This window comes from Tachysurus fulvidraco, chromosome 1 (assembly GCF_022655615.1).
Source record: "Tachysurus fulvidraco isolate hzauxx_2018 chromosome 1, HZAU_PFXX_2.0, whole genome shotgun sequence".
NCBI lineage: Eukaryota > Metazoa > Chordata > Actinopteri > Siluriformes > Bagridae > Tachysurus > Tachysurus fulvidraco.
In genome coordinates this window covers 51483837-51499189 of record NC_062518.1, presented here as the reverse complement: position 1 = coordinate 51499189, position 15353 = coordinate 51483837, and the positions used below count along the sequence as shown (strand labels likewise).

Genomic DNA, 15353 nt, shown 5'->3' with positions numbered 1-15353 from the left:
TCTGGCACTCTTTCTTCCCTTCCTGATGCTAAGTCTTTTTCCTCACTACCCTTAGACTCAGCCACAGATACTTTCCTCTCATCTCTTTCCTCAACTATGGACTCCCTCTGCCCTATGTTCACTAAACCCAAGAAAACTTCTTGTTCTGCTCCTTGGCTTTCAGATGTGCTGCGCAACAATCGAAGAGAGCTAAGATCATCAGAGAGAAAGTGGAAGAAATCACAACTTGATGCAGATCTTGATTTTTACAGAACACTTCTTGTCAAGTTCTCCTCAGATGTGACTTCTGCCAAGACTTCCTTGACCCTCACATGACCCTCGGAAATTCCACAACATCATCTCTTCTCTGCTCAACCCCCCGGCTCCACCTTCTTCATCCTCCCTGACTGCAGAAGACTTTGCTTCTTTCTACCAGGAGAAGATTGAGGAAATCTGCCGGACCTTCACTTCAGCCCCGACTGCACTTACATCTCAGAGTATGGATTCCCCTACACCTTCGTTATCACATTTTTCAACTGTGGCAGCAGAAGAGATTTTACAACTCATCCAGTCCTGCAATCCTACCACCTGCCCACTGGATCCACTCCCTACCACTATGCTCCAGACCATCTCACAAGACCTCTTGCCCTTCATTTCCACTATCGTCAATAGATCCATAGCATCTGGTCAGGTACCAACTACTTTCAAGAGAGCAAGGGTTATTCCCATCCTAAAGAAACCTGCTCTGGATCCATCAGACATCAGTAACTACAGACCGGTATCACTTCTTTCATTTCTTTCAAAAATTCTTGAACGCATTGTCTATAATCAACTGTCTGTCTATCTCTCACAGAACAACCTCCAAGATCCCAAACAGTCTGGCTTTAAAGCAGCTCACTCTACAGAGACGGCCCTTTTGGATGTCTCTGAGAAGCTACATACTGCTAGATCAGCCAAACTATCATCCGTCCTTATCCTCCTTGACCTTTCAGCAGCGTTTGATACGGTCAACCACAAGACTCTCTTATCCTCCCTCAAGAGTCTTGGGATTTGCGGATCAGCTTGGGAATGGCTTGCCTCCTACCTGGAAGGACGCTCATATCAAGTAACATGGAGGGGAGTGACATCTGCTCCACGCAGACTCTCCACTGGCGTCCCACAGGGCTCAGTACGTGGTCCTCTTCTTTTCTCCTTGTATACTCACTCTCTTGGTGAAGTTATTTCATCACATGGGTTCTCTTACCACTGCTATGCTGATGATACACAACTTATCTTCTCTTTCCCACCCTCAGATGCCACAGCTTCTGACCGGATCTCAGCATGTCTGGCAGAAATTTCATCATGGATGACTGCTCATCAGTTAAAGCTCAATCCTAGCAAAACTGAACTGCTGTTCGTCCCAGGTGATTCATCCCCAGGTCACAATCTTGCTATATCCTTGCACAACGATCTCATCTCCCCTTCAGCCACAGCTCGCAACCTTGGGGTAACCATGGACAATCAACTGTCCTTTTCCTCTCATGTTGCAAATGTGACTCGCTCATGTCGGTTTCTTCTCTACAACATTAGAAGGATTCGGCCATTTTTGTCCACACAGACTGCCCAGGTACTTGTTCAGTCTCTTGTCATTTCTAGACTGGATTACTGCAATGCACTGCTGGCAGGTCTACCTATGAACGCAATCCGTCCTCTGCAAATGATCCAAAATGCAGCTGCCCGGCTTGTTTTCAACCTGCCAAAGTTCTCGCATACCACCCCGCTACTGCGATCCCTCCACTGGCTTCCGGTAGCTGCACGCATCCGGTTCAAAACACTGATGCTGGCCTACAAAGCCAAAAATGGACCAGCCCCCTCTTACCTCAAAGCCCTCATCATTCCTCGCACTGCACCCCGTAACCTCTGATCTACCAGCACTGCTCGACTGGTTCCACCATCTCTCAGGGTAAGAGGCAAGTATACTACAAGACTCTTCTCTGTACTGGCACCAAGGTGGTGGAATGAACTTCCCATAGAGGTCCGGACAGCCGAGTCACTGACTATTTTCAAGTGGCGGTTGAAGACCTACTTATTCAGGAAGCACTTCAACTAGCACTTCTTTCCTTATCCTTTGCATTTAAAAAAAAAACAAACAAAAAAAAACCCTTTGACACTTTTTCATTGTAACTTTGAACAAATGTTTTAAACTCATGGTATCTTAAGTATGTAACCTAGTGAACCAGCATTAATGTATTCGGTGTTAGAGATTTAAGCACTTATGTACGTCGCTCTGGATAAGGGCGTCTGCCAAATGCTGTAAATGTAAATGTAAATGTAAATGATTAAACCCTGATCAGAGATATAAAGATATAAAGATGAGAAACTGCAGTTTGGGTTGAGCTTCAAACATGTGACACCACCACCTCCACCCACAGAGCAGTCCAGCAGGTCAGGAGAAGAGCTTTGTTTAGGAAATCAGCTGTTTGTACAGTGAAGAATAGTACATAAGAGTTCAGAGACATCAGTGAAACACACACACACACACACACACACACACACACACACACACACACACACACACACACACACACACACATCAGTCTTCACTCATGTCCTGTTTATACTGGAATTTTAGGGACTTTCAGCCTCAGAACACCATCAGGAAACTGAGACATTCTCCACCTCTCCAGAACACACACACACTCACACACACAGAACACCATCAGGAAACAGACATTCTCCACCTCTCCATAACACCAGTGTGTAAGAGCAGTGTGTCGATCTACAACTGGGACAGTGAGCAGGTTATAGTTTAATCAGATTAACATCTGTGTCAAAGCGTTCTGTACAGCATTCAACACACACACACACACACACACACACACACACACACACACACACACACACACACACACACACACACACATACTCCCACACTGACACACAAAAACACACACACACAAAGACTCTCAGACACACACACAAACACACACACAGACACACACAGACTCACACACACAAACACACACAAACACACACAGATGCACACACTCAGTGGTGGAATGCACTTCACTATTTTCAAAAATAGATGAAACACCCACCTATACTGTGAACGTGACCTAACTGACCACTAACTAGTCCTCACTCTGCTTGTGACCTAACTGACCACTAACTAGTCCTCACTCTGCTTGTGACCTAACTAACCACTAACTAGACCTCACTCTGCTTGTGACCTAACTAACCACTAACTAGTCCTCACTCTGCTTGTGACCTAACTAACCACTAACTAGTCCTCACTCTGCTTGTGACCTAACTAACCACTAACTAGTCCTCACTCTGCTTGTGACCTAACTAACCACTAATTAGTCCTCACTCTGTTTGTGACCTAACTAACCACTAACTAGCCCTCACTCTGCTTAGGACCTAACTAACCACTAACTAGTCCTCACTCTGCTTGTGACCTAACTGACCACTAACTAGTCCTCACTCTGCTTGTGACCTAACTAACCACTAACTAGTCCTCACTCTGCTTGTGACCTAACTAACCACTAACTAGTCCTCACTCTGCTTGTGACCTAACTGACCACTAACTAGTCCTCACTCTGATTGTGACCTAACTAACCACTAACTAGTCCTCACTCTGCTCGTGACCTAACTAACCACTAACTAGTCCTGACTCTGCTTGTGACTTAACTAACCACTAATTAGTCCTCACTCTGTTTGTGACCTAACTAACCACTAACTAGACCTCACTCTGCTTGTGACCTAACTGACCACTAACTAGACCTCACTCTGCTTGTGACCTAACTGACCACTAACTAGTCCTCACTCTGCTTGTGGCCTAACTAACCACTAATTAGTCCTCACTCTGTTTGTGACCTAACTAACAACTAACTAGCCCTCACTCTGCTTAGGACCTAACTAACCACTAACTAGTCCTCACTCTGCTTGTGACCTAACTGACCACTAACTAGTCCTCACTCTGCTTGTGACCTAACTAACCACTAACTAGTCCTCACTCTGCTTAGGACCTAACTAACCACTAACTAGTCCTCACTCTGCTTGTGACCTAACTGACCACTAACTAGTCCTCACTCTGCCCCTCCAGCTTTGTGTGAGACTTTCCTCATTTGTAAACTGTTTTAAATGAAAGCATCTGATTAATAACTTAATGTCAATTTTACAGCAGACTGTAGTGTATAATGTATACACCATGTGTGTGTGTGTGTGCGTGTGTGTGTGTGTGTGTGTGTGTGTGTGTGTGTGTGTGTGTGTGTGTGTGTGTGTGTATACACTAGACTACTTCTCTGTAATATTTATCTACAGTAAACAGTTCCTGTCCCTAAATCTATTGGTGTCAGTTGGAGTGTGTGTGTGATTTAAACAACATAGCATCATGACACTGTAATGGATTAATGCTAATGATAATGCTAATGTTAATAAGTCATTATAACGTTCATTTTGTCTTGAAGTCGTTTGTTTTCTCACACGATTCATCTCTAGAGTGAGTTTACAGTAATGTTTACAGACTGACGACTCAATACAGATTTAGCTGTTAATCTTATTGACAGTCCTCGTTAACCCTGACGAATCACTCAGATTACTGACACCACATTATTCACAAACACTATTAGCCCATAAACTACCACAGAAAACACTTCAAGCCTTTATTATTTGCTGTCTTTATTAATGGGTCATTAGTCTATATAAAAGCACACACTTTAGGCTCCATGCAAACATTTATTACATTTATTAATCACCAAACTATGAGAGTAAATAGGATAAATATCCTCTATAATAACTAACACCTGCAACAGATTAATGAAGAAAATATTAAAACAAAGAAAAGAAATCATTTAGATCACGTTAATGTTAGTATTGTGATGGAAATGTAAACCGTCTTCTTTTCTTCTCCATTTTGATTGAACTTATTCAGCATGATTTAATTCCTGCAGATGAATTAAAGGATTGTTATTAATTTTGCATTTGATTTTAGAAATCTACTTTAATCTAATTAAAGAACAATTTTATTTATGTCAGTATGAAGTCTCTGAAGAAGCTCCTTCAGGAGTTTAATAACTCACATTGTTTCGTTGTAGCAGATGAAGTTCATTGTCTCCTCACAGTCTCGGTTCTCCAGGACGTTAGACTTGGTGCTTCGGGCTCCACAACGGTAATGTGGAGCAGGACATGAGGGCATAAAGATCATGTCCTCTTCTTCTTCATCCTGGGTGGAATTTACCCAGAACCATGATCCATCCATGAAGTGCAGACTGGTCCAGAAAACACTTGTCAGGATTTCATCTGTCTTGTTGTTGACTGCAGCGTGATCAGAGTCTGTGAAGAGGCTCACCAGGCCAGAGTATTTTGTTCTGCAGTACTTCAACGCTTCTTCCCAGGTCTTCATCTCCTGCACCACAACCAGGTCATAAACCCAAGTGTAGCACACAAGGTTTAGAGATTGGTTACAGACATCAGAGTGCCAGTGGTTGTGTATATATACACAGTTTTTAGAATAGTCAGTAAACGATACGTCAGAGGACCAATAACTGAATTCTAGAAGACTTCCATCAGACCAATTAGTAAAGTTCATTTGTTGAATCCTGCTCAGACCAATCCAGCAGTTAGAGGAACATTGAGTATTTATAGCACTTTGGAATTGATTTAGTTCTTCTTCTGTTTCAATGGATATTAAATCGACATAGTTCTTCCTGCAGTACTCCTGAGCATCGGTCCAGTGAAGCTGTAAATTGACAAAAATGTATTTTTTCCAACGCAGATGAGTAGATGCTCCTGTCATAGCTGCCAAGAGGAGGATGGAGAGAACAGCCTTCATCTTCATCTCTCAGTGTGAGGAGTCAGATTGTGGCTCTAAAGCCTCACGATCTTTATTAACTCAAGAAGGTATTACGCAGGAATCAGGATGTGGAACATGGCTCTGATTGAAGATCTGTGAAAATGAGTAATGCAAATTTCGTGCAGGTGGAAAACATACATCAACCTGCAAAGACAACATTGTCATAGCAACACTGACTCAAGTCTTTATTGGTGTAGAGCCCATGACCTGCTACAGGGTCTACTCTTGGTCTCCTCTGGTTCCCTACTGGGATTCCTTGCGTCTCCTATGGAAACAGTGTCTCTGGTGTGCATTGATCTCAGCATCTCTGGTATGGTTTTGGAAAAGTGGTCAAATGATAAGAATTTTAATGTGAAATACAAGAATATTGTACAATGACATAACTAACCATAACTGGCATAACTGTACACAATACTGTATTGTTCATGAATATTATGTTATGAATTACACCTTTACAAGGAACTGACTCAACTACAGTCCCATCTCATGGCACTGGAACAAGGCCAAGTCTTTTGTGTTTACTTTGCACTGAAGACATTTGTGTTTCATTTGGGCATTCGGTGTACAACACAAACAAAAGGCCTTGCCTTACATTTGGATGGGACGACAGGTGCGAATACTTATAGGTACAGTTTATATAAATACATGTATCTTATGTATCGTATGTATCTATATAAATATATGCACCTTATTAGGTACAGTTTATATAAAACAACAACAACAATAAGACCTCCATTATCAAACTCTGATTTTTTCCATGGACACCCCTCTGCCATCCCATAATTATCTTCATTAATCCAGATGACCAACACAGGCTCACTGGGATTCAGAATAAACACCACTGTGACCCCAAGCAGAATAAACACCACTGTGACCTGAGCAGAATAAACACCACTGTGACCTGAGCAGAATAATCACCACTGTGACCCGAGCAGAATAAACACCACTGTGACCTGAGCAGAATAAACACCACTGTGATCCTGAGCAGAATAAACACCACTATGGCCCTGAGCTGAATAAACACCACTGTGAGCCCGAGCAGAATAAACACCACCGTGACCTGAGCAAAATAAACACCACTGTGGCCCTGAGCAGAATAAACACCACTGTGATCCTGAGCAGAATAAACACCACTGCGATCCTGAGCAGAATAAACACCACTGTGAGCCCGAGCAGAATAAACACCACCGTGACCTGAGCAAAATAAACACCACTGTGACCCCAAGCAGAATAAACACCACTGTGGCCCTGAGCAGAATAAACACCACTGTGACCCTGAGCAGAATAAACACCACTGTGACCCGAGTAGAATAAACAGCACTGTGACCCGAGCAGAATAAACACCACGTTGACTTGAGCAGAATAAACACCACTGTGACTCTGAGCAGAATAAACACCACTGTGACTCTGAGCAAAATAAACACCACTGTGACCCCAAGCATTATAAACACCAATGTGACCCCAAGCAGAATAAACACCACTGTGACCCCAAGCAGAATAAACACCACTGTGACCCCAAGCAGAATAAACACCACTGTGACATGAGCAGAATAAACACCACTGTGACCTGAGCAGAATAAACACCACTGTGACCTGAGCAGAATAGGTGTTTTAACCCCTTTGGAAACACTAGCTCATAGAAGACAAGTAGAAATTTAATGCAATAAAGTTTCATGTAATAATTATTAAGTGTAAAATAACAATTTGTACTAAAAGTTGTTCTATAAATGAGGAGAGTCAGAAGGTGAGACAGACATAAGGTACGAAGGCAGTCAGTGACTCGACTGTTTGGACATGTAGGGCTTCCACCACCTCAGTGCCAAAACAGAGAAGAGTCTTGAACTCCTTTGTGCCCTGAGAGATGGTGGGAGCAGATAAGCAGTGCTAGAAGATCTGAGGTGATCTGGTGCACTGTGAGCAGTAACCTAGACAAGTTCCTGCTTCTGGAGAACCTCATGTCCTAAACATTGTAACACTGTTCTGCTCCAAATCCTGAGTCAGCTTTCCATGAGCAGATTATAAATGAAAGGTTATGGACGATCTACTGAAAAGTGTTTTAGTGCCATCTACTGGACTGGAGCCGATAAACACGCCAAACTCCTTCCACAGTGTTCTTAGTAAGATCTGGTTTTCTGATGACATATTTATGAAATCTTCAGGACTAAAAAACCTATCAGTGACAAAGCTGTGCTTTATGTTTACTCACCTCACTATTATAGTATTATAACCTCACTGTAGTTGATTAAATATAATATAATATAATATAATATAAATAATTTACAAAACATGCCCTTGACAAAAGTACTAAGAAAATCTCACTTAGTTCTAATTTGATTTGCAACAGTGTCTAATGTGCTAGTGAATATAGCGTCTATGCTGTTAGTCATTACATCTAGGTCGTTTGAGTTTGAGGGTACAGTAAGAAGTCCAGACAGATCAGGCAGGTTATTTGTGAATCTGTCTTTAGTGGTCAGAATAATGGTTCTACCGAGTCGATAACGTGGTGAGACACAGTTAGTCTGTTCTATAGGTAGTGTGTACAGTATGAGGTAATGGTCTGTGATGTCATCACTTTGAGGTATGACATCTATATCAGTGACTTCTATTCTGTGTGATATTATTAAATCTAGTGTGTGATTATGTCGATGAGTTGCCCTAGTGATGTTTTGTTTAAGCCCAAGTGAGTTTAGTAGGTCAATAAATGTGAGTCCTAAAGCGTTTGTGTCGTCAACATGAATGTGGCGTCTGTGTCGTCAACATGAATGTTAAAGTCTCCTACTATCAAAGTTAACCAATAGGTCTGAAAGAAAGTCTGTAAATTCTCTAAGAACATCTGTGTAGGGCCCCTGGGGGTCTGTACACGGTCGCTAGGGCGAGACATCAGGGATCTCTTCGTGTGCATGTGTGATAGTGTGACTTTAAGAACAAGCACTTCAAAAGAACTAAATCTATACTGTGTTCTCTGGGTAACAGTAAGGAGATCACGACACCACCTCCACCACCTCCACCACAAGTCAGACGAGGCTCGTGCTTATAGATATATCCTGATGGTGTAGACTCATTCAGACTGATGTAGTCATTTGGTTTAATCCCAGTGTCAGTAAGACAGAGTGCAGTAAGGCTATAAGTGCTTTGGGTGACCTAATGTTCAGGAGCCCAAACTTTAGGGACTGTTTTTGTTTCTTTGCCATGTTTCTGGTCTAATTACAGTAAGATTAAACACACTCTGTGTTATAATACATTCTGATGTATTCCTGAGATATGAGATACGTCATCTATTTAAAGTTTGTCACAGTTGTGTGGGATGTGTTGAGGTCACACAACGGACAACAATTATTACACACACTCTCTTCATTCCCACACACACACTCTTCACCCTGAACACACCCCTTTACACACACTCATCCCAAACACCCTTCATACATACTCTTCATCCCAGACACCCCTCACACACACTCTTCACCCCACACACACCTGACACACTTTTCACCCCACACACAACCCACACACTCTCTTCATCCAGCACACACCCCTCACACACCATTAACACACACTGTAAACCACACCCACCCCTCACACACACTCTTCATCCCACATACCCCTGCTATTTATTGGCCTGTAGTGTTTGCTGTGTACACCAGGTTGCACAGATGGACTCACTTACTTCAGTCCTTATCTCTGTGTTGTTCTGTGTAGCTCCTGGAGGAACGTCGTGTCACATCACTGTGTCCTGTGTCACATAAATATGGATGTCACGACAATAAAAGCTTCTTGACTTGATCTCACTGAGAAACTAATATATATTTTTAATTATGTTTATAAAGGAATCAGCAATGTCTCTGATTTAGTTCTGTCTAATCTGATACACAGTTAGTTTATTTTAAAGTGACTTTATTCATTTTTACAATAGTTCTATATGTATTATGTGTGTTTATGTATTTAATATAGTTTTCAGCCAGTGTTTCAGTGTGACATGTCAGAGAGTGGTGCTGGATTTAACACGTCCTTAGTCATTGTGCTATTTATATTGTAGTAAAGTAAGGACAATATTCTCTTTTTATACTCCTACACAATCCTTTCAGTCATAAACGCGCTTAAACACACACATTTCTTAATGATGGAGGGGAATCCCAAGGAATCAACACGTCACAATGAACAGATCACAGAAATGAACAGCAAAATAAGTGGAAAATTAGTTTATTTATCATTTGCCATCTTTTGTTAGTACAGTGTTTTGACATTTTTTTCCATTTACATTTTATAAAATGATATGCTCCCTTTAACCCGAATAATATAGTGACTCTAATCTATCTCTCCGGTTTTAGAAATGTCTGCGTTATAAATTTAATTCTGTAAAACTGTTCAATTTAATTCCAAATAACTATGAAAATAAAACATTTTTGTAGATATTTCAATATATGTGAATCTACTGTATAAAATCTACCGATTAAAAATGCAGGACAGATAAACAAGCACCTAAAGATGATCAGAAGCACCCAAATAAAGCTGATAAAGTAACTGAAAATCCATCGCCCGTATGAGTCATGTATAATATTCCCAAACCCTCGTTAATTCTAATCGTTTTTGGTATATATGTGGAAATTGAGTAGTTGTGTATGAAAAAAGTATCAGCTCTAACAGACACGTGTATGAAAACATTAAGGGAAGGATGTATAAGAGCTAGTTGTAGAGGAGCTGTAAGCAAAAGTAGAGCTGGAGTAATCCACACTGCCTCGGCGGGATCCACTCCTGGAGCTTCCCCGGGATCCGGCTCGAGATCCAGTGCGGGAGTTGGGTCCAGAGGAGATGTTATATGGGCTACTGATACCCTTGGTGGACATAGATGTGGCTTGGAGCATCTTCAGGCCATTGTTCTCTTCCACCATGCAGTTGTCCATCGCCTCTTTGTATGAAATCTTCAACTTAGTTTTAGGGCAGGTGAGGCTCTTCAAGTAGTTCCTGGTGTCCTGCAGCTTCTGGGCTCCTTTACCATCCAGCCATCCTCTTCGTATGGCTTCTTCGATGCTGATTCGCTTAGCACTTTCAGGTTCCAGCAGTCCTCCAGTCAGGTACTGGAATTCCAGGAACCTCTGCCCAGCCTCGTATGGCAACCATTTCTCTTTAATGGCCTCTGCAGCAGACATTCTCCTTTTGGTCTTCATGTCCTCATATCCAAGGTAAGCTTTTTGAGCTGGTTTGAGCTTGTTGGCCATATCCTCATCAATGATGCTGTGATGCACAGCATCTTGCAGAGAGAGCCTTTTGCCAGTGGCAGGGTTTATGATGCCTCCAGTGCATGCTTGCGCCTCCAGGAGCCGCTGGGCAGTGATGGTGTCGACTATTCCACGACGCATAGCTTCGGCTATCGTGATCTTCTCCAAGGTTTCGGTGTCAAAGATAGCTGCCACTGGGCTCTGGTCATCCAGTATATCACAAGGAGGGGAGAGAGTAATGGAAACACTAGCAAAGCGTTTGCGGACAGTCGGAGAAGATGGTGTAACTTCAGTGGGGCTACTGCAGGTTGTAACATCTTCTGGAATGCTGGTACAAATGGAAAGCTCAGTACCTGTTACTTTGCTTGAAAAGAGATTAGCAAACTGGGTGAGCGTGAGAGATCCTGAGCGGTACTGGTCTAAGGCACTTTTCTTAATAAGGCCCTTGTCCAGGGAGTCCTGGACATCATACTGTGTACCTGTTTTACGGTCAACAATAACGAGTCGAGTCTTGCCAGCTGAATCTGTGATGGTGATCTCTTCCCACTCACACTCTTGTTCCGAAAGATTCAGAAATGTGTCATAGTCAATCAGCTCTCTGTGGTAAGCCTCACGAACAGACATCTCTTTGCCTGTGTCGGGGTCTACGATCACTACTCTCCTTTTGCGAAGAGTGTTTTTTTGACTTGACTGCTGCTTCTGCTTGTTTTTGTCCTTCAGAGGCAGCAAAAACAAACCAGTCCCAGGGTCCTTAATACATCTCTTCTGAAGCTGCAGATAGGTCAGATTTTCATGAGTGTTTGGGTCGAAGAAGCCCTTTGTATCATCACCTTCATATGTCAGAATTTCGTTCATCTCACGGTCAAAATAACCTCTTCGGTAAGCCACTTCCACATCAATGCGATGGCTCTCTTTAGGATCGATGATGCCGCCGCTGGCTATCTGAGCCTCCAGAAGCCTAATTCCATGCCCCTTCTCAATAATCTCTTTCTCAATAGCTTGAAAGAGTGATATGAGTTGCCCTGTATTCGGATCGCGGTATCCAGTCACAGCCTTCTCAGCAGACATGAGTTTATCTTTAAATTCTTTACCCACTAGACCTCTCTTCCATGCTTCCTCCACCGTCAGGTAGGCATTATTGACTGGATCGATCATAAAGCCCGATGCTGCCTGGGCTTCCAGCAGCTCCAACGTTGTTCCTGGACGGAGAAGATTTTCTTTCATGGCCTGGTAGAAAGGCAGGACTCTATCCTGAGCCTCATCATAAATGCCAGCAATGCAGCCAGAGCCAGATAGGTACATCTTCAGCTTACTTTCAATATCCTTAGTTGTGAGCTGGCCTCGTTTCACCTTGTCCACATCTCCCTCTGTTATTAGGCTGGAATTTACAAGCTCAGAGAGTGAGACTTGGCCACGGATTCCCTGGACAAAATCCGAGTTGTCACGATCGTTTACAGTGAGTAGAAGAAGGCCATTTGCAGGTTCTGTGATACACTTCCTCCTCAAATCATTGTAGCTGATCTTCTCTGCAGTTGCTGGATCAATATAACAAGCTGGCTTTTTGTTCAGTGCACGGTAAAGCTCTTCATCAATCAAGCCACGGTCTAAGGCAACATCTTTGGGTAGAAACACACTTATCACAGGGTCAATTATACCTCCCACTGCTTCTTGGGCTTGGAGCAGTTGAATGGCCTTTTCCTTGTTAAGTCGACCTTTCTTGCATGCCTGTCCAATGGACAATAGTTTCCCTGTGAATGGATCCTTGAACCCTGTGCAAGCTGCTTCAGCTGTAACAAGGACGTCCCTGTCCTCGGTATCAACAATACCTCTTGAGCAGGCTGTATCTACTGGCATCTTCTCATTAAACTTTGGATCAATCATGTAGCCAGTGGCAGCTTGAGCTTCCAGCAACATTATGGCACTCTGTGGACTAAGCAGGTTCTTACTTTTAGCTTCGGAGATTGGCATTCTGCCTTGGGAATCTTTCTGAACACCTGCGATAACCCCTGTACCCTTAAGACTGGGCTGAATCTCCACCGTAACATCTGACACTGTGATCTGGCCCTTCAACAGCTTATCAAGGGTAGATTTATCAATGATACCACAGTCACACAGCTGGTGAGCTGTGACCTTTCTGCGAATGCCATCAAAAACCAGTTTTGATGGGTCAATTGTGGCCACCTTCTCATCTGTCTGAGTCTGTTTAGCTGAAGCACTCGGACGTTGTTGCAGCTTCCTCAGCTCCAGTTCCAGAGCCTCTCGCTTGCGGGTGAGTTCAGACATTTCGATCTCTGTGCGTTGTAGCCGGCTCCGGTAGCGTTCCTCCACACTTCTGAGTTCAGTGGTCAGTTTCGTTATCTCACTGTGAAGTGAAGCCCTGTCTCTCTCTGCCTTGTCTTTATCTGCCTGGCACTGTTTAACCTGACTTTCCTTTATCTCATATTGGCTTTTCCAGTAGTTAAAATCTTTGCGGATTTTGTCCATCTCTTCCTGAAGGCGCTGCTTCTGACGTAGCTCTGATTCTATGGACAGCTTCATACGGCTCAGCTCTTCTTCAGAGCGCTGCTGCTTCACTTTGTCCATTTCCAGCAGCTTAAGCTTGGCCAGGAGACTATCCCTCTCTAGTAGGATTTCCTTGTAGTGTGTCTGAGACTCATGGATTATCAGAGATGTCTGGAAAGAAAAGAAGAACATAACATTACGATACAGTTAACCACTTGAACCGTGATACAAAAAAAAAAAAACATCTTTAAGGAGAAGCATGAAAGGAGATGCATGGAATGAATTACTGGAGTAGTAAAGTGGGTGATCTGATTAAAGATTATGCACAGTTATAAAGCAAAGTGTAGCAGAAGTGTTTAGCAAAAGCAGCATTTACAGGAATTTGGTGGATTTGATAAAGTGATTTTCCACAAAAATACCTCCGTATATTGCTTTTGGATTTTGGCTATTTCCTTGTTTAAATTTTCCCTCTCTTTTGTCAGCTCACTAATGTGGCCCTGGAGTTCTAGGCTTCTCTTATTTGAGCTCTGAAGCTGGAGCTGTATGGCTGACAGTTGGGCCAAGTGTTCACTTTCGTTGCTGTTTTTGTTGTTGCGTAAATCATCCCGTTCCTGGCGTACACTCCTTAGCTCCTCCTCTAGCCTCAGCCTTTCCTTGGTAAGGTTCTGAGTAAGACTCTTGAGCTTCTCGGTTTCTGACATGCTTTCATTTAACACTCTGCTTTTGTCCTCTATAGTCTTGTACAGACTCTCGTTGCGCAGGCTGACCTCCCGGACACGGGCCTGCTCTTGAATCAGCTGTTGTTGCAAGGCCTTCAGCTCGGTGGTTAGCTTGGAGAGATTCTCAGAAGTTATAGTGTGTTCCTTCCTACATCTGTCCAGCTCCTCCTGGACACAACGAAGGTCCTGTTCATGTCTTCGGTTGGTGGCATTCTCCTCTTCCTTATGAGCACGGAGAGTGTTAATGGTAGTTGTGTACTCTCTACACAACTGATTCACTCTTTCCAGTTCAACCTCTATCCTCTTCCTCCTCGTAAGTTCATCCTGGTTGCCTTTTTTCTCTTTCTCCAGCTCAGCCTCGAGGTTTTCTATCATGGTCTGCAAATTTATAATGCGAGTCTGCATCCTGGAAGCATTTTGTTCTGCTTTCCCCTTTTCACTTGCTTGCTTCTCCAGCTCGACACGAATAAGGTTTGTCTCTTTCTCCGTGATTTTTAGCTTGTTGATGAGTTCCAGCGAGGAGGAGTGCTTGGCCAACATGTCTGCCTCTGACTGTCGTAATCTTTGATTCTCTTGTTCCAGGGCTCTTCTCTTTCGGGTCTCATCATCCAGGTTCTGAGTGAGGACTGAAATCTGACGAACCTTTTCTTGCACTTTGTTGTTGGCCTGTGCAAGTTCTTCATTGTACTTCTTCTCAAGATCAGTCCTCTGTCTTGTGATTGTTTGAACATTTATCTCTAGTTCCTTTCTCCTTCTGGTCTCCTCTGTTCCTAAGGATCTTTGTTGGTGTGTTTCTTGCTCAGCTCTCATCTTTGCTTCTTCCATTTGGCTGATGGACAACCGAAGCCGCCTGAGCTCCTCTTCAAAATCCCTTTTCTCATCCACAAGCCTCTCCAGCTGCAGCTTCAGGGCAGCAGTGCCCTCCTCCTTTTGCTGCATGTCCTTTAGCACAGTGGTTTTTGTGATGTGGATCTCAGACTCATACGTTTGTTTTAGTGTACTCATCTCCTGGTTGAACTGGTTTCTTACCTTAGCAGTTTCAGATTCCGCTGATCGGCGTCGAGAGGCCTCGTCCTCCAACTGCATCTTCAGACGTTCAATCTCCCG

General features: G+C 43.2%; 2 protein-coding genes across 3 annotated transcripts in view; both read right to left on the bottom strand.

Moving 5' to 3' along the window:
- Positions 1–4640: 4640 nt before the first annotated feature.
- On the bottom strand, positions 4641–7129 carry LOC113640194 (C-type mannose receptor 2-like). Its single transcript, XM_027142574.2, has 2 exons — positions 5040–7129; positions 4641–4904 (listed from the first exon to the last, which is right to left on the bottom strand). The coding sequence occupies exons 1-2, from the start codon at positions 5795–5797 to the stop codon at positions 4898–4900; spliced, it is 765 nt and encodes a 254-aa protein (XP_026998375.1). The 5' UTR covers positions 5798–7129; the 3' UTR covers positions 4641–4897.
- A 2864-nt stretch (positions 7130–9993) lies between these two features.
- The window catches only part of dspa (desmoplakin a), a 29882-nt gene continuing 24522 nt past the window's right edge, over positions 9994–15353 (bottom strand). Inside the window, exons 23-24 of one of the 2 annotated variants that reach the window (XM_047813317.1) lie at positions 13947–15353; positions 9994–13698 (exon numbers count right to left, since the gene is read on the bottom strand). The exon at positions 13947–15353 is cut by the window's right edge and continues 420 nt beyond it. In XM_047813317.1, the coding sequence (XP_047669273.1) occupies positions 10471–13698; positions 13947–15353 (4635 nt within the window). In that variant the 3' untranslated portion in view covers positions 9994–10470. The remainder of the gene's footprint in view (positions 13699–13946) is intronic. The other variant, XM_047813323.1, reaches the window with a different exon arrangement.